General features: G+C 51.0%; 1 protein-coding gene across 1 annotated transcript in view; it reads right to left on the bottom strand.

Annotated features, from left to right (window-relative positions):
* Positions 1-23,392, bottom strand: part of cfap58 (cilia and flagella associated protein 58) — a 51,029-nt gene extending 27,637 nt beyond the window's left edge. The window contains 15 exon segments of the mRNA XM_067259860.1: positions 7,693-7,839; positions 9,286-9,447; positions 14,220-14,411; positions 15,552-15,634; positions 17,399-17,477; positions 17,479-17,560; positions 19,385-19,521; positions 20,603-20,665; positions 20,667-20,741; positions 20,743-20,799; positions 21,752-21,862; positions 21,864-21,909; positions 22,264-22,412; positions 22,743-23,024; positions 23,387-23,392. Of these exon segments, the coding sequence (XP_067115961.1) occupies positions 7,693-7,839; positions 9,286-9,447; positions 14,220-14,411; positions 15,552-15,634; positions 17,399-17,477; positions 17,479-17,560; positions 19,385-19,521; positions 20,603-20,665; positions 20,667-20,741; positions 20,743-20,799; positions 21,752-21,862; positions 21,864-21,909; positions 22,264-22,412; positions 22,743-23,024; positions 23,387-23,392 (1,671 nt within the window).
* Positions 23,393-23,629: the final 237 nt, after the last annotated feature.

The raw sequence follows: 23,629 nt of genomic DNA, 5'->3' as shown, positions 1-23,629 counted from the left end.
GCACTCCCAGTCTGGCCCCCCTGGCCCTGGTGGTTCACCCTGAACCACTGGGGCTGCACTGGGGCCCACATTCTAGCTGGATGAAGTGGAGGATACAACAGGCCCTTTTATTACAAGAGGACCTCTCCTTTTATCTTCCCCCCCTGGCTAATTACTTTGGGGGTTGCCAGGTTTTAGGCTTGGGTTGCCAGAGCGGTAGGGGGGGGGTCGGCACGGGGCATCAATGAACAGAGGCCATATATCTTGACGAGGAATTAACCCCTGACACGGACATAAAAGTGCCTAAGCGCTTAAACAAAGGCCACACTGTAAACAAATCAACAAACACTTTAATGGCTTGGTGATTAAATGCCTTTGATTTGTGTTAGGACCGAGGCACAATCGATACCAAAGAAATCAAGCGCACAGCAAAGCCTCTTTTATGTGTATTTCGATGCAAAAACCTGTCTGCTGTTGTGTTATTATGGTATTCAGGCTTCCAGTGCCAGGGTTAGGCGGAGTCAAAACGGTGTCAAACTGTAGTCCACTGTCGATCTAGGCTCCTTCTAACCCAGTGTATAGCCTCGACTTGAACCATGACTGTGTATGTATGAGCAAAAGGCACGCATCGTGTCTCTGGAGTCAGTGAACGACGACATCCTTTTTCCGAAAACTGCAGCGCACACTCCGAGTCTGCCAGTGGGTGAAGCGTGTAATGTGTTTCCTTGGAGGGGGGCTGACGCAGAGTCTTGTTACTGCGCCGTTATCAGGTGGGGGGGGGGACCTCTCTGACTGAACTGAAGAGAGATTGGGCTGGAACAGGGGGCCAGGCCTGTGGATGGGGGGGGAAGTTGTCTTCTCTGTGACCGTGTTGTGTAGGATTCGAATTCTGTATCGCCTTCATTTAAATGTTGATGTCCTAATTGTTGTTGTTTTTTCCAAGAGGAGAGAGAAAGAGAGAGAGAGAGAGAGAGAGAGAACAAGAGAGACATAGAGAGTACAAGAGAGAGAGAGAAAGAGAGAGAGAGAGAGAGAGAGAGAGAGGGAGAGAGAGAGAAAAAGAGAGAGGGGAGAGAGAGAGAGAGAGAGAGAGAGAGAGAGAGGGAGAGAGAGAAAAAGAGAGAGGGGAGAGAGAGAGAGAGAGAGGAGAGAGAGAGAGAGAGAGAGAGAGAGAGAGAGAGAGAGAGAGAGAGAGAGAGAGAGAGAGAGGGGGGGTGGGGGTGGGGGTGGGGGGGAGTCTGGATGGGTTAACGACAGGTCATACTTCAGGTCTGGGTTTGATGGGAAAACAAGCAGACGACAGCCAAAACAACGGTTCTGAAAGCGAGCGCAGAGCGGAGAAAACAGGAGAAAAAACAGGTTCTCACATCAAACAGCATGAGCTGAATAAAGGATGAGTAAAAACACTGAGATACAGCCATGCAGAGGCAAACGTAAAACACGACCGAATGTAACACAGCTGCTCATATGGGACACCAAAATAGTTTTTCACTCAGTTGATACTACATCCAGATGTGATGACTGAGCGATGTGGAGTTGGACCCAGGAGGGTGGTTCTGAGGTGGGGGTGGTTGGAGGCGGGGGTGTGAGAGTGGGGTGGGGACATGACTCGGGGAGGGCTACGGACTCCGTAGCACAGAAGTCTATTGCCGTTCGGTACGTGGGGAATGTATAGAAAATGACTTCACAAATGTGAAAATCAGTCAATGAATAATAGATTCGCTAGCACATTAAAGAATTCGGATATTTCCCAGTACAGTATCTTCTTCTCCCTGTGATGTGATTTTGATGATTGCGTAATCAGTTCAAAGCAGAGCACCTCTCCTCCTCTCTCTCTCTCTCTCTCTCTCTCTTTTTTCCCCTCCATGCTTTTCCTACAGGTTTGCGAGCAAGTGAAGGATATCAAAGTCAGACGTCGGCTGAATGAAAGACGGTGGATGGGGGGGGGGGGGGTTGTTAGGAGGGGGGGGGGATGAGAGACAAAGTCACACTTGTAACAGATACCTACTTTTATACATAAAAGCACGCCATGAATACGATATAGAATACATTAAAGCTGAACAGGGGTGAGTCAATGTAATGCGTCTTTTCTTTTCTCTGCTCTCCACGGTTTGCTTTTCCCCCTCTTGGTTCCCCGCCACCTTGGAAAAGCCACAAACTGAGACAAATAAAGTTAGGGACTAAACAAGATGAAACGTCGGTAAAGCTGGCTGACGCTTTTAAGCGCACACACACACACACACACACACCTGTGAACACGCACGCACGACTACACGCCTTGCACACCTGTAAACGCACGCCTTGCGCACGCGCCTTGCACTCCACGCGCGCGCAACTGTAAACGCACGCACGCACAGACACTGCACGCACACACACTGCACACACACGCGGGTGCGCACTTGTAAACACACACACACACACACTCCCACACAGCTCCAAGGCTCCACCAAGTGTGATCCTGAGAAGGTGGAAGGTTCCAACCTCGCCGTGGAATAATTGAGTGGGTACAGCAGCCAAGCGTCCACAGCGGGTCTGCCCGGCCGCCACCCTGAAGGGCACCGCCCCCGCACCGCCACCACCCAGCTGACGATGACACTTCCTGACAGGAGGAGAGGAGCACGCTGGAAATTACACGGTGCAAGGAGGGGGAGAAAAAATGAAAAAGGAAAGGGGGGGAGGGTAGGGAGGTGGAAAGATGAAGGGGCTGACACACAGGGGGGGGTCGAGATGTTGGCGGAGGATGAAATGACGGGGTTTTTCCTTGGTTGTTTGTTGTTGGGCCGGTTAAGGAGGACGCCAAACGTAGGTTTGTCACTGTTTTTTGAGGCGGTCGGGTGGTTTGGTGGGGAGGGGGGGGGCTTGGGGTGGTATTGACTTCTTGTCAACGGGGCGTAATGTGCTGTCAATTGCTAAAATACGAACTAGGTTGACAGGGCAGGGTGGTAGCTGACAAAGTAATGGTCTAAACTGAAGAGTCGAGAGAAGATCTTTCTTTAATAGAGGGCAGGTGAGTGTGGCAAAGCTCTCACGCAGACAGGAGACCTACGACACACACACTACGTTTCACCATTTAAAGTGTGGCTCGCTAGCTACGGCATGCTCCTAAGCAACAGTGTGGTAAACCGTGTTCAACGCAACACACAACATCCTTATTGGCTGCCGTTTAATCGTGACAGCCCTGCGGATCGCTCCTGAACGGGTTCGTGTTGTTTCACTTCCTGAGGTGTTACTGAAATTCCTTCTTGGTGTAAAAAAAAAGAAAGAAAAAGAAGAAGTGAGGTATAGAAAGTGCGAGCCGGAGGAGTGTGAAGCCTAGCCTCGCTGATCGGCTGGCGTGATAAGCCTTTTCTTTTATTCAGCGTCTTCTACCTTTCCTCGCCATCCTCCTCTGCCCCCCCCCCCCAAAAAAGATTTCATTTTCTCACTCAACCATACACACACACACACCCCTCTCAGCTACAGTACTGTAGACTCTAGCAACTCACGACTGAGGAGGAAGATTTCACACAGACCCTCTGAGAGAAATTCTTATCTCGGTGATGAACCAATTTAGGGCCCGGTCGCAATGATAAGATTTCAGCTATTAAGGTTTGACAAATATGTGTCTGAAATGACTGTGCTCTCAATTACAGCACTGATGCAATCTCCTGTGTGAAAACCAGTTACATGGATGTCATGGAGAGGTGAACATGAGGGTCCACCATTAAGGTGGCGCTTTCTTGAAGGCCTATCTGGCTGATGTATGCTAGGACATTATATTGAAACATACAATAGAACTACATCTATTCTTCCTGTGTAATGGGGAATGTGAGGAGAAGAGAAGAGAGGAGGGGAAGGGAGAGGGAAGGGAGGAGGAGAGGGGCATGAATGATGGAATGACAGATAGGAGGAAAGGAGGGATGGAGACAGACAGGTGACAGAAGGATATTGATGCTTAGGGCGGTCGAAAGACTTGAAAGAGGTGAAGCAAAAGGTCAATCCGTAGAAAGATCAAAACGAAGACGGGATAAATAAAAAGACGGTGTTGGGAGAAAAAAAGATGATCTAGGTTATCTAAGTCTGTTGTAGTGTCTTTTTAATTTGCTGTTTTTCTCCAACATGTCCCCCAGCACCCTCAGACATGAAACAGCGTTTTGGTTTCTATTCTCTCTGTTCATTTCCTTTTCCTCTGCTCCCCATGCATGTCTATTCCTCTCTAACGAAGTCTGAAGAAAAGCCGTACGCAGGAGCAGAAGTTAAAATGATATCTGAAGACAGATTCAGAAGCACGAATGTGAAAGGGGTTTGAAAAAAAAAGCTTTATATGACTATGAGTGTCTCACTGTAAGGTGGTTATTTTCTCATTTCAATGAGTCTCTCATAGCCTGACCCACCAGATGGTTTGTTACACATAACCATCTGGGAAATCGTCCTTGGAAACTGTTTGGAAAAGGGCAGGCACAAAAATACTACAACCACGCCCATAGCTGCCAGTAGTTCCTCAAAGGATGCTGATTGGCCCGAACCAAACAAATCACTTGGGTCGTGCCAAGATGGATTCTTGCGTGGAAATGAATCCAGGAATTCTCGCGAATCCAGCTGTCTCGCAACGTTAAGTATCTCCCCCACTGTACAGTGGTTCATTTCTCCACTGAATTACACTGTGTTGCGCTGCTTAACATCGCAATCTGATCAACTAAAGACAAGTGAGGATTCTCAGTTCAGACTTTGAGCCTCAAATGAAGAACCTCCACTCGCTCCTTCCTCCCCCCCCCACTGATGTTTTTTAGATGGTCGCGTAACTTACGATTCAATTACCAAAGCAATATCAGAACAATGGCATATCCCATAACAATTATAATCATGATTGGATGAGCAGAACAGTAAGGGACCTGGCATGACTCGGCAATGGGGGGGGGATTGGGGGGGGGGAGAGGAAAAATCCAGAAGATGAACACTAAAAAATGTAATTTCTCAACTCAGCGCACACACTCCTCTTTATGGCGAGGGTCCTGCTCGATATCTCGGCGCAAAAGCAAATGGCTCCTTTGTTCCCGCCGTGCTTTTCGACTCGTCATCCAAATGTCCAATTGTGATCCGAGGCCTGGCCAGGTGGGGGGGAGGGAGTGAGCGACGGGAGAACCGGGGGGGGGGGGGGGGGCGGGGAAGTCTCTTCGCCCGGCCGCTAGCTCCAGTCCTTCCTTCCCTCTACCTTTCAAACTCCTCGCACGAAGGGGGGGGGGAGGTTCCAAAACGGCGAGGTGGAAGAATGAAAAGTAGAGAAGGGTGATAGCGGGGAGAGCGAAAGCGAGGTGGGGGGGGGGGGAGATGGAGAGTGAGAGATAGGGGGGTGGGGGGGGTAAGGGAGGGGGTGCTGGCTCTCACGGCTAGGCTAAGCTACGCTACGTGGTCCGGGGGGGCTCCAGAGTGTCGGAGCAGATAACGGCGGGCGGGGCCAGGCCGCTCCAATCAGCGCCCCCGGCGGGCAGAGCTGGGGGAGTTGAGCGATGGCTGTCACCGGCCTCTCCCCCCCCCTCTCTCCACGCCACCCGCCCCCGGAGCGGAGCATGCTGGGTAATGTCCGCGGGGGGGAAGAGATGGGGTGGGAGGCAGACGGCGGAGATCATAAGTAAGGAGGAGAAGGTGGAGGAGGGGAGGACAGGGGAAGGACGAGATGTGGAGGGGAGGAAGGCCGCACTGCCGAGGGCCCTTATTCATCACCGCTGGCATTCTAATTTGACACCTAGCATGAGAGCGAAAGACCCATCGATCAGCTGAGCTAACTCAGGAGGAATTGGTCGGGTTCGCGCGGAGAGGAAAAGCGGAGGCGGCCCTTTTAATAAGGCACCGCCGCACACGCGGCGCCCCGGACGACCACACGCGCACCGTCGCCGAACCCTCTCTCTCTCTCTCTCTCCATCTCGCCCTTGCCCAGACCCTCGCCCCCCGCCCCCCCCAGTGGTTGAGTCAGCTAGCCGTGAACATCAGGCCTGCTCAACCTCTAATCCCCCCCCCCTCCCCCTTAAACTACCTTCCGGTGCTTTCTACCAAACCCATCTGTTCAGACCTCAGGTACTGTGAGCCCTGTGACTACCTAACACACACACACACTCTCCTCACGCTCATGTGCACAGTGCACAGGGGGAGACTGGTGGGCCGATTCACCTGTTTTGGGGGGGATGGCTGGCCGGATGTCATTCTCTCTCTCTCTCTCTCTCTCTCTCTCTCTCTCTCTATCTGTCTCTCTCTCTCTCTTTCTCTATCTGTATTTCTGTTAGAAGCCTACACTTTGTTGAAATGAATATGTATCCCGGTCAGATCCTGTATATGAGCTAGGCTGCATAACAGGGTTATGCAAATTCGACAACAAATGAAAATACCACTGGCAATATGCATATTAATGTGACCGCGGTGTTTCTTGTGCGGGTGCATTCAAATATAACGTTCTGGAATGTAATTATGTTCGGGCCATATTGAATCCATTTAGACAAGTTCAAAAAACACTGTCTCGTTTTCCAACATTTAAAGTAACCGTAGATTTATTAAAAACTGTGGTTTGTGAAAAGTGTGTTTTACGAGTTACGGTTCGTGAAAAGGCTGTAAATAAAGTGGGAAATTCAAACAACCACAACAAACAAACAAAAACACCCCCCAAAAAAATTCTTGCACGCTCAGTAAACACCTGAAGGAAACAGCTGGCACAGGGCCCAGCTCCAGACTGAGTCACACGTTGGTGAATCCGTACCGTACCCGGTGACGCCGTGCAAAGGGCCCTTCACCATGAGTCATCAGAAAGATCTAAGAATACCACTGTACCTCCGCAGCACAGTGGGACAAGGTTATTGATGTCGTTACCGCAGCGTTCCTGGGGAGGCCGCACGCAAACTAACTCCACTTGAGTAGCCATTTTCCATCACCGTTATCAAGAGGATGACATGAGGACAGAAGGGTGTCTATGGAAATGTCTGGAGCAGGAAGCACAGTGCCTGGAACTGGAATGAACTGGAACAGTAGCTGCGTGTTTGGAAAAGGAACCGTCCCAAACTGAAATGTCTGGAGCAGGAAGCCCAGTGCCTGGAACTGGAATGAACTGGAACAGTAGCTGCGTGTTTGGAAAAGGAACCGTCCCAAACTGAACAGGACCTGTCCCTGTTCAGTTTGACCTGTACCGTATATGCATTCACATTCAAAATGCAAAAATGCAATGAATGTGAATGTGAATGCATATACGGTAGAATACACAATTGTCTCGCTTGTTTCATGCTGGGGCTAACACACCTAACTATAGGTTTTCAAAAACGTTCTGAAAAAACAGTTTCTAAACGTGTCTCTGTTCTCCTCCTCTCTCTGCAGTAGTAGCTCTACTGTCAATTACAGTGCTAAGGCATCCCGTCGTCCCCAGCATGAGCATTGTCATGGCGACGATGATGCGCCAGTGTCTCCTACAGGGAAGACTGTACCTAAGTGCTGGCTATCTCTAGGTATCCACCATAACGGCTGATTTTACATGTAGTCATTTAGCTCTTATCCAGAGCGACTTACAGTAAGTACAGGGACATTCCCCTCCGAGGGAAGTAGGGTGAAGTGCCTTGCCCAAGGACACAACGTAATTTGTCATGGCCTGGAATCGAACCGGCAACCTTCTGATTGTAATAGCCTGATTTCTTAACCCGCTCAGCCATCTGACCACCTGGGCTAACAGCCGCCCCGGGCGCCATGGGAGGGGGAGGTTACCTTGAGAGCCTCCTTCTCCTTCTCCACCCTCTGGAACTCCAGGTGCTCCTTCACCAGGGCCGTCTCCTTGCCATTGATCTCCTCCTTCATCTGGTCGATCTGGTGGTTCATGATCTTCAGCTTCCTCTTCATCTCCGTGATCTCGTCCTGGGATGGAGGGAGAGGGAAAGAGAGAGAGAGAGAGAGAGAGAGAGAGAGAGAGAGAGAGAGAGAGAGAGAGAGAGAGAGAGAGAGAGAGAGGAGGACGTGACAGGGTGGGGAATGGAAAGGAGGGAGTGAGGGAAAGGAAGAGAGGGATGGGGGGTGTAATGAGGGTGGAGTACAGAGTAAAAGTGTGTGAAGGAGAGGGAATGAGCGAAAGACAGAGAGAGAGAGAGAGAGAGAGAGAGAGGTGGAGACGAAGAGAGATAAGAGAGACAGAAAGGGGTGAAAGGGAGGGGCAGTGACCAAATGAGGTGGAAGAGGTGAGGGAATGGGACGGGACAGAGAAAAAATGGTTGAGAGGCAATCAGACAAAATGAGACAGAGAGAGAGAGAGAGAGAGAGAGAGAGAGAGAGAGAGAGAGAGAGAGAGAGAGAGAGAGAGAGAGAGAGAGAGAGAGAGAAAGAAAGAAAGAGAGCGAGAGAAGGGCAAAGGAAGAAAAGGGAGAGGGGTACAAAAGGACTCATTAAAAAATGACACCCGTGGTCAGAAAAGTTACACCGCCCCTGACAAGGTCGAACTGCTTGTCAGTCGAGGACAGACGTCAGAACAGGGGGATGACTTTCCCTCTCCTCCCCAACTAGCAGGAAAAAAATGAAAGCATGATTAAATAAAAAGGAAGAATGAAAGTGTGGAATTATTCTTTGATACAGTGCTGAATCAAAATCACTCTCTGATATGGCACTCCTTGACATTATCCCTCTATTCTCAAAGCATCAGAGGAACTGGGCTGCTCAAATATTAGTAGTCGATCTGAGTTTTGTGATCTGTTCTGGGGGGGGGGGGTTTTGGGCAGGAAAGTTAGTGGGTGTAGCTACGCAACAATGTTGGAGTGGGGTTCAAATGGAACACAGCACAAATGAACAATCCACAAGTCCATTAGTGTTTGGGTTCATGATCTGGATTGCAGATGACAAAGGACAAGTCTCTGCCTATATTAAGATGTTGCTCTGCTGATGGAGGTAGTGTATAAGGGAACTTCCCTTTGACCGAACCTATTTACTTCCTCTGAAAAAAGTGGGGTGAAGTAGGATGAGTGAGTGAGTGAGTCTGGGAGAGGAAGACATTCAGAGGCTGTTCAAGCCTGCTTCGCTGGATTGAGGGATGGATAAATGGATGCCATAAAACAGCCTATAATAAAACGATGATTAATTAATTCAATCGCAGCATCAATTACCCTGAGTAACTTCTTATCCGTGTATGTGTGTAACTATTTGTGCACAACTTCTGAATGCGTGTATTGAGTGCATCTGTGTACATGCCTGTGTTTGTGCACGCTAATGTGTGTGTGTGCACGCACTTGTCTGTGTGTGTGTGTGTGTGTGTGTGTGTGTGTGCGCATAAGCATGTGTGTGTGTCCAAGCAGGTGTGTGTGTGTGGGTGTGTGGTACCTGGGCCTCGATGAGGTTCTTGCTGTAGAGGTTCCGGTCGGAGCGGACCGCCTCGTACAGGTTCTGCTGCTGCTTCAGCTTGGTCTCCGCCTCGGCGATCTTCTTCTTGTAGTCGAAGATCTGCATCTCGCGCACTTTGATGTCCTCCATGTGCTGGAGCACCTGTGGGAGGAGGGAGGAGAGAGAGAGGGGGGTGAGAGAGATAGAGGAGAGAGGCCGGGGACGGGAGCGGGTGGGGGGTTAGAGAGGGGGCGTGGCATGTGGGGGGGGGGGGTTGGAAGTGGGCGGGGGCACAGTAGGGGGTGTCGTAGCCTGGGGCTTCATTACACTCGAGGTGATCAAGTAACCCGGGGAGGGGGGGGGGGGGGGGCGATGCTAATAATCAGTCCTAACACTCATCCTAACCCTAACCCTAACCCTAACCCTAAAAAAAAATGACTAAATGTCATCCTCCTCTCTCTTCCTGACCCTAACCCTAACACTCATCCTCCTCTCTCTTCCTGACCCTAACCCTAACACTCATCCTCCTCTCTCTTCCTGACCCTAACCCTAACACTCATCCTCCTCTCTCTTCCTGACCCTAACCCTAACACTCATCCTCCTCTCTCTTCCTGACCCTAACCCTAACACTCATCCTCCTCTCTCTTCCTGACCCTAACCCTAACACTCATCCTCCTCTCTCTTCCTGACCCTAACCCTAACACTCATCCTCCTCTCTCTTCCTGACCCTAACCCTAACACTCATCCTCCTCTCTCTTCCTGACCCTAACCCTAACACTCATCCTCCTCTCTCTTCCTGACCCTAACCCTAACACTCATCCTCCTCTCTCTTCCTGACCCTAACCCTAACACTCATCCTCCTCTCTCTTCCTGACCCTAACCCTAACACTCATCCTCCTCTCTCTTCCTGACCCTAACCCTAACACTCATCCTCCTCTCTCTTCCTGACCCTAACCCTAACACTCATCCTCCTCTCTCTTCCTGACCCTAACCCTAACACTCATCCTCCTCTCTCTTCCTGACCCTAACCCTAACACTCATCCTCCTCTCTCTTCCTGACCCTAACCCTAACACTCATCCTCCTCTCTCTTCCTGACCCTAACCCTAACACTCATCCTCCTCTCTCTTCCTGACCCTAACCCTAACACTCATCCTCCTCTCTCTTCCTGACCCTAACCCTAACACTCATCCTCCTCTCTCTTCCTGACCCTAACCCTAACACTCATCCTCCTCTCTCTTCCTGACCCTAACCCTAACACTCATCCTCCTCTCTCTTCCTGACCCTAACCCTAACACTCATCCTCCTCTCTCTTCCTGACCCTAACCCTAACACTCATCCTCCTCTCTCTTCCTGACCCTAACCCTAACACTCATCCTCCTCTCTCTTCCTGACCCTAACCCTAACACTCATCCTCCTCTCTCTTCCTGACCCTAACCCTAACACTCATCCTTCTCTCTCTTCCTGACCCTAACCCTAACACTCATCCTCCTCTCTCTTCCTGACCCTAACCCTAACACTCATCCTCCTCTCTCTTCCTGACCCTAACCATAACACTCATCCTCCTCTCTCTTCCTGACCCTAACCCTAACACTCATCCTCCTCTCTCTTCCTGACCCTAACCCTAACACTCATCCTCCTCTCTCTTCCTGACCCTAACCCTAACACTCATCCTCCTCTCTCTTCCTGACCCTAACCCTAACACTCATCCTCCTCTCTCTTCCTGACCCTAACCCTAACACTCATCCTCCTCTCTCTTCCTGACCCTAACCCTAACACTCATCCTCCTCTCTCTTCCTGACCCTAACCCTAACACTCATCCTCCTCTCTCTTCCTGACCCTAACCCTAACACTCATCCTCCTCTCTCTTCCTGACCCTAACCCTAACACTCATCCTCCTCTCTCTTCCTGACCCTAACCCTAACACTCATCCTCCTCTCTCTTCCTGACCCTAACCCTAACACTCATCCTCCTCTCTCTTCCTGACCCTAACCCTAACACTCATCCTCCTCTCTCTTCCTGACCCTAACCCTAACACTCATCCTCCTCTCTCTTCCTGACCCTAACCCTAACACTCATCCTCCTCTCTCTTCCTGACCCTAACCCTAACACTCATCCTTCTCTCTCTTCCTGACCCTAACCCTAACACTCATCCTCCTCTCTCTTCCTGACCCTAACCCTAACACTCATCCTCCTCTCTCTTCCTGACCCTAACCCTAACACTCATCCTCCTCTCTCTTCCTGACCCTAACCCTAACACTCATCCTCCTCTCTCTTCCTGACCCTAACCCTAACACTCATCCTCCTCTCTCTTCCTGACCCTAACCCTAACACTCATCCTCCTCTCTCTTCCTGACTCCGTTCTCAATCCAAACCCCCCTGGGGGACATGAGGCTAGGTGAGACGAGCCCCGTCCCTCCCCCTTGTGAAGTGGAGGAGATCTGCGTTCAAGTGCCTCTGATGGCCAGAGCGCTCCGTTCCCAGGGGATTGATTGAGCGGTCGACGGGGAACGCCCCGTGCCTCCCGCGGTCCTCGTCCTCCTCGGTGCGAGCGGCTCGACAGCCAGATAAGTAATGTCAAATGACATTCCACACATATCTGCTTCTGGAAATCAAATTAGATGTCTGGTTGTATATTGTGCGCCTCCCTCAGCGTAGATCTGCTAATCCAATCATGGAGCGCCCTGGCTCAGTTCTTCCCTTTGCTACTTCAGAGGCAACATGCACAGAAATCAAATGTAAAGAAGTGTGTGGGTGGGTATGTGTGTGGCTGTGTGTGTGGGTGTGTGTGGGTGGGTGTGAAGATGTTCTGATTAGTGTGCTGAATGTCCTACAGTACGAGTCTATAGGGATACTGCTTAAGTAAGTTCAGATCATAAATGTATTCCTCTGACACATGGTGTCCTTACCTTCACTGTGTGCGTTTAGAGAGCTAAGGCCCCACTTTGGAAATAACCGTGGCAGAGGACACACAAGTGAGATGAAAAATCAATGTTTAATCTTTTCTGGGGAACGGCCAGAAAGCGGAAACTGTCAGTTTCCAAATTGAGTGGTGGTTATTATCACATATTATTTTCATTCAAAGCCTACTGATCTTCTTTATTGAATGGTTATCATTGTGTTAGCTAGGTACAGTGGAGAAGGAGGATTATGGCTTTGTTCACTATCAATTCTCTGGTCAGCAATCCTGAACTGAGGAGGAGCAGCAAAGGAACTTGAGGAAACACAATTAGTAGTTGACTCGTACAATTGAATTCGAAATTAGTTATTGCTCGGCTAGAAACCCAAGTGAACTCCTTTAGGTTTTAAACTTGTTGCGAGCGAGCGATACAGTTCCCCATTGATTTACCCAGCCCTGTTTGTGCGTTGACAGCAGAATTCTAATCACAAAAATAGTGGCAAAAGTATTCATGAATTTTAAAGCAATCCCTTGATTAAGGGCCCTTGTCAGTGTTAAAGACACATTTGCAAAGCCATTACCACGGTGCTTGTTTTAAACGTGGCATGCTTCCGTTTCTTCAAGGTTCTTTGTAAAAACAAGACGAAAAAAAACGAGAAGAAAAAAGAACCCGAAAATCCAAGACATTTGATTTCAACTTCCAAAATGGCCGACGTGCTACTGACACTGTTTGAAGAAGGGGTTTGAGAGAAGTCATCATGGGTGCCTCAGGTACCTGCAGGCCTGCTACAGGGAGCTGAACACTGTGTCCAGACAGCGTGTCTCTGACACTCAGGAGAGAGCTGTGGGTATGGATACATTACAACCATGCCGCGGTAGGAACCAAAAAGGCGCTATTGTTTTCTGTTCCTTTCTACTGTCCTCTACTCTGTCCTGCTCAAGGCTCTGCTTAGCTCCCATTGGCTGAACCCTCCTTTCCTCAACTCCCCTGTACTCTGTCCTGCTCAAGGCACTGCTTAGCTCCCATTGGCTGAACCCGTCCTTTCCTCAATTCCCCTCTACTCTGTCCTGCTCAAGGCTCTGCTTAGCTCCCATTGGCTGAACCCTCCTTTCCTCAACTCCCCTCTACTCTGCTCGACTGTCCCCTCGCCTAGTCTATTCCCTTCTATTCTCCTCTCCTCACATCCACTCTCCTCTAATCGGCACTACACTTCACAGTGTCAGTATCTTGTAGTCTATTCTCTATTCAAATCAATGTTACAAGCTGGAATCTAATCAGGCGTTCTCATTTGTGCCATGAGCTTTTACGACTCAGCGGTGTCATGAGTCCCGGGATGGCTCTGCTCTCTGCTATTCATAAATGCTACTTACGCTCTCGGTACCGTGAACGGAGAGAAGCGTGGGCGGAAACGAGAAGGTGCTGTACGTGCAGCATGTGCGATGACACGTTGTTCCCCCCCCCCCTCCGTGTGTTACCCATCCCCATTATCACGGCTTTTAGAGGCCGCCGTGAATCAATTAGATCGAGAAACGCCACAGCAGTGGCAGGGACGCGACAAAGGCGGTCCGGCTTCTGTTTAACGGATAACAAAGACACAATGTATAACAAGGGCCAATGTAGAACACTCGTAACCGGCAACAAAAAAGTCTAGAAAAGGACGTATTTCAATCGAGTTACCGCCTTCCCCCGCGACTCTTTTTTTCCCCCTCTTCCATTCCGCTCATCAACCCGGCGAGCTCAGCGAGGGCTTCTCACAGGCTTCTCGTCGCGACTCGAATAACACGTTATGAAGCCAGATGCTGTGCCCGGTTGGCAAGCGCCGTTTGCGAGAGAAATGACTCAAGCAACAGGATATTTCAATCGAGGCTGTTTCTAAGGGGTTTCTCCTGGAGTCGTCTTATTCGCCACCCTCAAGCGTCTGGGGTCGGGTTTTGTACAAAATACCAGCGCCTTTTCCCGATTCTGGCCCCCGTTGTGTCGAAGTGAGCCGCGTGTCTGTTTGTCACGGCGCCGGACGCCTGGGCCTGTGCACCTGCCTTGTACGTGAGGTCGCTGGCCTCGTTGATGTAGCGGTCCCGCTCCTTCTCCAGCTGGTAGATGATCTTGCGCTGCTTCTGGGCCTCGTCGCGGTAGTTCATGATCTCCTGGTCCAGGTTCTTCTTGGACTGCTCGTGAAGCTTCACCATGTTCAGCTGCTTCTCTGTGGCGTTGGCCGCCTTGATCATGTTCTGGTGGAGACACAGATGCACACGCACACACACACGCACACACACGCGAGCGGGAGACACGCACACACATTTGCACAATGGATTAGCTGGATGAATTAGCTAAGCGGATGAGGGCATGTTTGGTCTAGGAGTGTGCATTTGGCAAAGATGTTCCGCATATTGCTTGCATTCAGGCGATTATCTGACTCCATACAATTGGAACAAATCAAGCAAGACCTGCAAATAACCAAAGGAGCAAAGCACTGTGAGGATGCTGTGAAAGGCTTTAGAGCAGAAAATAGCCCAGTGCCATTGGACAAAAAAGATACCACTTTAGACACACGAAACATCCATTCCTCCTTGTAAGATCTCCTTCTCCACAGACCCCTTCCTTTCCGCCCACCCCGACCCCCACCGCCCCCACGCCTGACCCCCAATCTAAGCTACGTTCCGTGGGCATATCACCACACACAGACGCCCCCCCCCCCCCCCACCCCCCCACCTCTTAGCATGCCAGCGTGTAGCGCTGCACAGCCAGGGCAGATGAAATATGAATGGGCCTCTCTCATCTCCTTATACACAACAACAATACAATATTTAGCACATCATCATCAGTGTCGGAGGCACTCGCCGTTTCAATCTGCCATCGGGAGCCTTGAAGAGCAATTAAGAAGCTCGTTTTTTCTTTTCTGGTGTAGAAAAGAGCGGAGTGGGGGGGAGGCGGGGGGGGGGAGGTGGCGTACGACAACACTTTAAGTACAATATCTATCACTTCAAAGAGCAGGGACGACATCATGCGGGGGCCGTGACAATTAGTTTTGTTTGTCTTTCTACTCAGAGAACTCGGGAGCGAGCGGAAGCGGAAGGCTTCTCACAGGGCCTCGACGCGTGACGCGCGTGTGCGATAGCATGTCAGGTGGGTCCGTGTTGGCGTTGTGGCGGGGGGCGTCGTGGACCTGCGGGGGGGGGCGGAGACCTTTAATAAAGCGGAGTGGAGAGGGGCGATCTTCAGCCTGGGCCCAACAGGGCTGGGGGGGGGGGGGTCACTGTGACGGCCTCGTACAGTAACACACACCTCCACTAACACGCACGAGTCCACGCACACCGAAACACACACACACACACGCGCGTTTGAATAGGATATCGCTCCCTACTCTTTACCTTGTTGAGGATGTCCCTCTCCCGGACCAGCTCGTCGATGGCCTTCTTGTCGACCTCCACCTGTTTCCTGGACGACTCCATCTCTGCACGAGACGGGGAGAAGAGACACAAAGAAACATTTACTCACTCGTATCTTATCCATTTAGTCGCTCTTATCCAGAGCGACTTACAGTAAGTACAGGGACATTCCCCCCGAGGCAAGTAAGGTGAAGTGCCTCGCCCAAGGACACAACCCTATTTTCGCACGGCCGGGAATCGAACTGGCAACCTTCCGATTACTAGCCCGATTTCCTAACCGCTCAGCCATCTGACTCCTGAAACAGATTTCCTGTTTAGGGCCCCTGATGGGATGTTTTGATAACTGCCAATTTTCCCACCCTCTCTTTAGAGAAACCGTGGGTTTTAATACGCTGTTCAGGCTCGAGCGCATCGAGCCCGTATGAAATAATTACACAAGAGAGGAAGCCTATTACTTTCACGTCGGGGAAACGGGGGGACGCGAGGCGCGCGGGACGGAGAGGTAGTCAGAGAGAGGGAGGATGAAGGGTGGGGGTGAGATGAAGAGTCAGACGGGGGGGTGACTGACCGAAGGGCAACGGGGATAGGGAAGAGACACCAGAAGAGGGGAGAGAGAGAGGTGGGTGAGAGATGGACAGGTGGGAAGGAGAGATGGGGGGTTGGAGGGGTTGGATGCATGTTGGGGAGGGAAGAAAGAGACAACAGGATGGGGGCAAACACAGAGAAAGAGAGATTGGACAACTGTGAGTCACAGAATGAGAGCGTGAGAGAGAGATGGAGCGAACAGGAAATAAAAAGAGAGAGAGCGCCATGAAAAAGACTGAGACGAGAGCAGAGACGTCACACGGATCGTTGTTAAGTGGGCGCCGTGTCAGAAGGCATGAGCATCCGTGGTTGTCATGTCAAATGGCCGTTCCGTGTACTCCCATCGGGGGCCCCTTGGCGCGGCGAGCGGGATCGCCGACCTCCCCCCGCATGCTCCCCTTCAGTCCATCGCTCACGGGTGACACTTATTAACGTGACACCGGCATTTTTTTACCTCATCCATCGCGCTACGCCCCAAAAAACCGCCCACCGGACGCCACTCGAACGCGGCAGAGCCCTGTGGTGCCAACCGATTCATTACGAAAGTCCACACACACACACATACACACACTTCATCATCATCACTAGCAATCATTACATCGGTGATGAGTCATGAGTTAAGCTTTGTTCCGTTTTTTTCCGCTATAAGGGACAGAGAGGGGGAAAGAAAAATGATCAAAAGTGTCTGGTTTTTTGATGGACCTCACACAGACCCAGAGCCACCTGACAGATCAATAGACATGTCAACACCACACAGGGGGATTTGAATGTCTCTCCGAGTTGCAGATGAAGACGTCAGAAGGGGGATCTCGGCTGTCGAGAGGAGCGAGGCGGTCCTGACAGTGTCGGGTGGAATAGACGCAGAGCAGAGGAGACAGTTTAAGTGCCAATTGCGTGTGTGTACGTGTGTGTGGGGGGAGATTTGCTGGCTACGTGGGTGTGAGTGTGGGCGTATGTCTGTGTGTGTGTGAGTGTGTGTGTGGGCATATGTCTGTGTGTGAGTGTGTGTGTGGGCGTATGTCTGTGTGTGAGTGTGTGAAAGAGGCTGTCTGGCTGTCAGTGCCTGTGTGTGTGTGTGTGAGAGAGAGAGAGAGAGAGGAGAGAGAGAGAGAGAGAGAGAGAGAGAGAGAGAGAGAGAGAGAGAGAGAGAGAGAGAGAGAGAGAGAGAGAGAGAGAGAGAGAGAGAGAGAGAGAGAGCGTGCACGGTGGCGTGTGTCTGCGTCAGTGCGTCGGCCTCTCCGTGCCTCTGTCCAGCCCGGCTATCTGGTTCTTCAGCGTGTCCCTCTGCTGCTCCACGTCCAGCTTTTGCTCCTCGGTCTGCCGGGAGCCTCCGCTGGGTGGCCTCCCGCGTCTTCGTCAGCTTGGCTATCTCCTGACGCATCTGACTCACCTCCTCCTCCTTCACCCTGGAGACAGGGGGGAGCCAGCCAGCAAGAGGAGGGAGGGAGAGAAGGAGAGATGGGGAGGGGGGGGGGGGGGAGATGGAGGGAGAGAGAAAGAGATGGAAGGGGAGACAAAGGGAGGGAGGGAGGGAGGGAGGGAGGGAGGGAGGGAAGGGAGGGAGGGAGGGAGGGAGGGAGGGAGGGAGGGAGGGAGGGAGGGAGGGAGGGAGGGAGGGAGGGAGGGAGGGGAAACGAGAAACGAGAAACGAGAAAAGAGGAGAGAGAAGGAAAGCCAGATAGCGAGAAAGAGGAGCGGGGAGAGAGTGAGGATAACAGGTATTTATTGTGTTGCAGTGTTGCTGGCATTGGGGGCTCCAGACCAATTTTCTTTGTCTGTGTGATAGCGGTTCAGGGGAGACCTCTCCATTCTCTGGAGGGTCCGCCAGACCAAGACAAGTGTTTTCCAGTGCTCGGGGCTCCGATAATCTCTCTCTGTTCCCCTCCCTCCTGAACTCCTCTGCCTGCATTCGCGGGAAATCACGGCGACCACTTCACAGGAAATGACGGCGATCCCGTTGTCCTCGAAGGACACCATCTATCTGGGATAATCAGGATGCCTTTCTGCGCGCGTCACCCCGGCGTCAGGAATGTTTTAAACGCCTGCCTGGCTTGTCGAACGCACCGAGCACGCCGTTTCTAGCGCCACCTCAACGAGCAGGAGACAATGTGGTATGAACGGCACGGAGGAGACATGGTCGTGGTGTTAGCATATGCCTAACGGGGTGTTGTGTCTGTTTTTTTTTTGCTTCAAATGACTAGAGAACTTGTCTCACTTTATGGCTTTGGGTAGAAGAAAAAAAGTGATTGGGGTGTTTGGTGATGAATTGCATCTAAACAGTGCCCCCTTGTGTTGACGTTCCTCGACTAAGCCCACTTTTCCCTCCCTGAGTGCAGTCCCGAGACTCGCACATTACAGTAACGTCCACGGTTCGAGACGACAGTGAGTGCATTCGCTTCTCGTGGTTTTAAAACCAGAGCACACAAGGCTAGGCGCTCTTTATCGACCTGTTAGTAGCACTGTGAGATAGATCTTTTCAGTGCAGACTCAACGCACAGGACCGAAGGCAGGTTCAAGGCTCGGTGTTCGGGGCGTTTGCGGATAGCCGGTCAACTTATCTATCAAATCCCTCCTTCCCAAGATATCCAAGCTAGCTAGCACACCTGGGCCCAACAGCAGCCGAGCAAAAGCTTCCGTCGATACGAGCTGCTTTGCCAGCAAGGGGTGTGTGGAGAAGTAGCCGCAAAAAAAAGCAAACGCTGCCTTTCCCAGGACTCCTATTATGTAAGGGCCCTGACAGCAATGTTGTTCGATCCGCACAAGGCAACACTTTGAGAGAGGCTCTCGGTGGACGCCTTTCATCTGGGCCTGCCCGGCATCTACACATACAGACACAGGCGTGCACACACACACAGTCCTTCAGTCTCTCTCTCTCTCTCTCTCTCTCTCTCTTCTCTCTCTCTCTCTCTCTCTCACACCCCCTCTCTCTCTCTAACTCTCTCTCTCACACCCCCCTCTCTCTCTCTATCTCACCCCCCCCCCTCTCTCTCTCTCTCTCTCTCTCTCTCTCTCTCTCTCTCTCTCTCTCTCTCTCTCTCACCCGCTCTCTCATGTTCCTCGCTATCTCAGCCGCCCCTCTCACTCACCCTCTCGTCCTTGTTCACACCCCCGCACACAGCCACCCTCCCACCACTCCCCATACACCACATCCCACTCTTTCCACAGACCCAGAGCAGATTGGGGGGCTGGTGGTGGTGGTGAGGGGCTAGCCCCGACGGCGGGGGCCTTACTTCAGGTCGGACGCCCTCTGGTGATTGTCGAGGGAGACGTGCTCCAGGCTGGCGGCGTTGTTCTCGTTCTCCTGCTGCAGCTTGCTGTTCCTCACCTGCAGCTGCTCCAGCTCCTTGGTGGCTCGCTCGTTCAGGATCTGACAGGGCCCGGGGGGGGGGGGGGGGGGGGAGGGGAGGGGATGATGAGAGATGGACAGCATAAACGCTCGTATCTGACTCCACTTCTCGGGCTGTAACGTCAAGCGAAACGTAAAAAAAAATGAATGTTGTTTATTTTTTTCCATGTTCCAGGCAAGCCACGAAAAAAAAAAAAAAAGCCTCCTTTGACAAGCCTAAAAGCACTACCCTCGGCTGAAAGCCTTTTGCGCGAGATGTCACTTCACGCTCCATCTTCTGCCTGGTTAGAAATGTCAAAAAGCTCAAACAGCGAGCAGGTTTTGTATTCGACTGGGGCCCAAACTGTGGTCATGGCTGGGGAGCACTCATCCCTGTCCAAGTGGGCTGAGCCCCCAGCGCCTGGCGGGGTGACGCCAGCCTTGGCGTGGGCTCCACAGCACACAGCCATGAGAACAGACTGGAGGAAGTCCCACGGGTGGGGACTGGATGCTGGTGGTGCTGGTGTGTGTGTGTGTGTGTGTCTACCTGCCTGGCTGCACACGTCTGTGTGCACCGGAGACGACTAGAACCCCATCCCACCAATCACAGGTGGAGTCCGCGGAGTCGTGTGGGTGTTTGTCTGTGTGTGAGTGTAGTGTGTTTATGTGTGTTCATGTGTTATGTGTGTTTATGTGTGTGTGTGTGTTGATGTGTGTGTGTGTGTGTATGTGTGTGTGCGTGTTTCTGTGTGTATATGTGTATGTGTGTTTATATGTGTGTGTGTGTTTATGTGTGTGTGTGTGTGTGTGTGTGTGTGTTGATGTGTGTGTGTGTGTGTGTGTGTGTGTGTGTGTGTGTGTGTGTGTGTGTGTGTGTTGTGTGTGTGTGTGTGTGTATGTGTGTGTGCGTGTTTCTGTGTGTATATGTGTATGTGTGTTTATATGTGTGTGTGGTGTTGATGTGTGTGTGTGTGTGTGTGTGTGTATGTATGTGTGTGTGTTAATGTGTTTAGGTGTGTGTGTGTGTGTGTTCATGTGTTTAGGTGTGTGTGTGTGTTCATGTGTTTAGGTGTGTATGTGTGTGTGTGTTCATGTGTTTAGGTGTGTGTGTGTGTCCCCTCACCTTCTGCTCCCTGAGCTGTTGCTCCAGCCTCTGCTGCTCCTCCTTGCTGCGCTGGCCCTGCTGACTGAAGCACCTTGATGTCGCCCTGCCTGGCTTCCAGGTCCGCGTGCATCTGCTTCACCTCCTTCTCCAGCTTCTCGCTTCCTCCGCGTCTCCCTGGAGCACTCGTTCTGACGCACCTGGATCTCCTGCTGGAGCTACGGGGGGGGAGAGACACCACAACGTCAACTGCGATTTCTCCCCCAAAACGAACGCGGGGGGGGGGGGGGGGTTGATTTGGAACGCGGGTCCCGTACGGTGGGTCTTGGGTCTAGGAGCGCGGCACCCGCCGAAACAGTGAGCCTGTTGATGTGTGGGCGCGGATATCTACTGTGTCCTTGTGAAAACTGCTAGCCGTGAGCTACAGGGCTGTCTAGCTAACGCTGGAAGTGTGCAGTGTGGTGAGATCCTTGGGGGGGGGTGCTTTTGCGTTTTTGGGGTTGAGATTTGTGGAGCCTCCCATACGAAACACTAAGTACCATCCACTAGCGAAACGGCCCTCAGACCAGCATTCATCAATACTTACAGGGCCAGGTTCCACACTTCTTCCAGGGGTATAGCAGTTATTATTTAACTTAATGATCATTAAAAGGTGAATCCATCTTACAAAATGCAACTTTAAGCAGGGATTGCGTTAAATAATGCATGGCATTTTTTTTGATTGACCTCTGAGTTCTCCCAAGTTCAGCCTTGGGAATAAAACATTCTTTACTTGTCTCAGAAATAAATGGCAAGCTAAATTGCTGCTGTGGAATTACAGACAAGAAGAAACAGAGGGCAACGTTGAAATGAAAGGAACTACTGCCATGAATCAAAACGTTTCTGACAGGAAATATCAATTTTTTCTCCAGCCAATACATATTCAATAAGCATTATAAATGTATATTTCTGGGGAGGGTTTCATGTATTTGTTTCGATTTAGATGTGTTCTGCCATCCTCACAAATACCACCATTTCAAATCTCATTTTCAATAAAGAACCCTGTCTGTTAACAAGGCCTGGTTTCTGGAACCCCTCTGCAATCATCCCCAGAGTGCTAACCGGACTTCCCACTGGTGTGTTTTTTTTTTTTAACCATCCAATCAGCATAGCCGTTCACCATCGTCCAACCTGAGATATGGACTCCATGGTCATCTCCTTCTGGGCCTCCATCTCCTGCTGGGTGGCGGTGGCATTGGTGAGGTCGTCCCGGAGGGTCACCACCTCCGACAGCAGCTGGTCCCCTCTCGCTCGTCAGCTCCTCTTTGATCTTCAGCAGGTCGCCCACGCTGGGGGTTGGGGGGTGGGGGGGGGGGGGGGGGAGAAGAAACCAGGCGTTTAGGGCCTTCTGTCCGAGGTCGAGGCCCTCCTGACTGAACATGGTGCACCGCCTTTACAGGCGCAGTGGTAGCAGATAACGGACACTTTCTTTCAGCTTTAAGCAAGGAAGAAAACTTGTTTCCCGCAATGCTTTCTTCGCTACCCATCCAAACTCCCAGTCTTATCTTAACACACAATATCACACATCCAGGGGGTATGGCTACTGAATTTCGGGCTCGTTATCGAATCGCCATCTCAACAAGCCACCTCCACTGGAGGTCCGACGTCCGGAGTCTAACACCGGTAGCGTGCGGCTCCCTCACCTGTGCTCCTGACCCAGGGTCAGCCCGGAGCTTTGTTCCACCAGCTTGGTCAAGTTTGCGATCTCGGCCTTCAGCGACTGAATGACCTCTTTGGTCCTCAGCTCTTTGTCGTGAGCCGCGTCCACCATCTTCCAGGCCTTTTCGATTTCCTAATAAACAGGTGGAGAAAAAGTTTCTGAAAAGTTTTTGGAAAGGTCAAAGCAGCTCGAATGAACTCTGTGTGTTATATTGCAAAGGACCTACAAAATGTAAGCAGTGGTATTTCTCTCTCTCTTTCTCTCTCTCTCTGCTGCTGGACTAAATTAGGAGTGCATAGGTATATCGCATGCTACATTATGCAAGACCGTGCACTTGATACACACAAACCTGCTACTCTCGAATGAAAACCTCCATCCTCCTGATTCTAAATGAGGCTCATAATTTGGCAGTGCTTCCCGCACATCTCTCCAGCCTTATGTTTTATCGATGGGCTCAACTACCTTCTTCAGAGACGTGATGGTTGTCTGATCTTCCTGGGACAGTTTCAGCGCCGTGGCCACTTTCACTGAGTTGGACACGATCTCGGCGTTCAGCTCCCTGCATTTTAGCATGAGCCTCTTTTCACTTTCGTGAGACTTCTTCAAGGCATTGGTGAGCTTCTCGTACTCCACTCTGAACTTGTCCAGGCTCTTGTCCCCGATGAGTTCGTTGAGGACTTCCTGGAATTCTTTCTCCAGAGATTCAAAGCTGTTTTCCTCCCCCTCTGGCTTTTGAGGTTTTTCCTGGAAACAGGCACATGTGCACACACACACACACACACACACACACACACACACACACACACACACACACACACACACACACACACACACACACACACACACACAGTGTTATAGTAGGTTACACATGTCAAAAGATGTACACATTTTGAAGGTTACACATGGCTGCCTGAGACACATATTGCTCATTTTAAATAATTCTATTTTGTGGTATAAAAAATACACATTAACTTAACGCCGAGTTGTATTTTCTTTCTGTGTATTCTGGAGTCTATTAATCCTGGTTCCAGTGCACTAGACTGAGTTGGCTCACGTTAGCTGGCTGGCTAGCAGCTATCACTAGCTAAACTTTTTTTTAAACCTACCTCCATATTGTCTTCCTTTCCTTGCAAGTAATTTTCGAATGTCAGTAACTCATAATTTCAACGAAATAACTTTGGTTTTAGCCAGCTAACATATCATAACATAGCTAACTAGCCTCTTCCGTGGACTTTCCATTCCGTGATGTTGTTCGTGCTCTCCAAGGCAACGCGTCCACGTATCCAAGCAACGAGCTGCAGGAGGCGGAGGGGATGGTTGCGTGCACTTGGTTGTAATCACTTCACATT

This window comes from Osmerus mordax, chromosome 21, assembly GCF_038355195.1.
Source record: "Osmerus mordax isolate fOsmMor3 chromosome 21, fOsmMor3.pri, whole genome shotgun sequence".
Classification (NCBI taxonomy): Eukaryota; Metazoa; Chordata; class Actinopteri; order Osmeriformes; family Osmeridae; genus Osmerus; species Osmerus mordax.
This window is presented reverse-complemented; position numbering and strand designations above follow the sequence as displayed.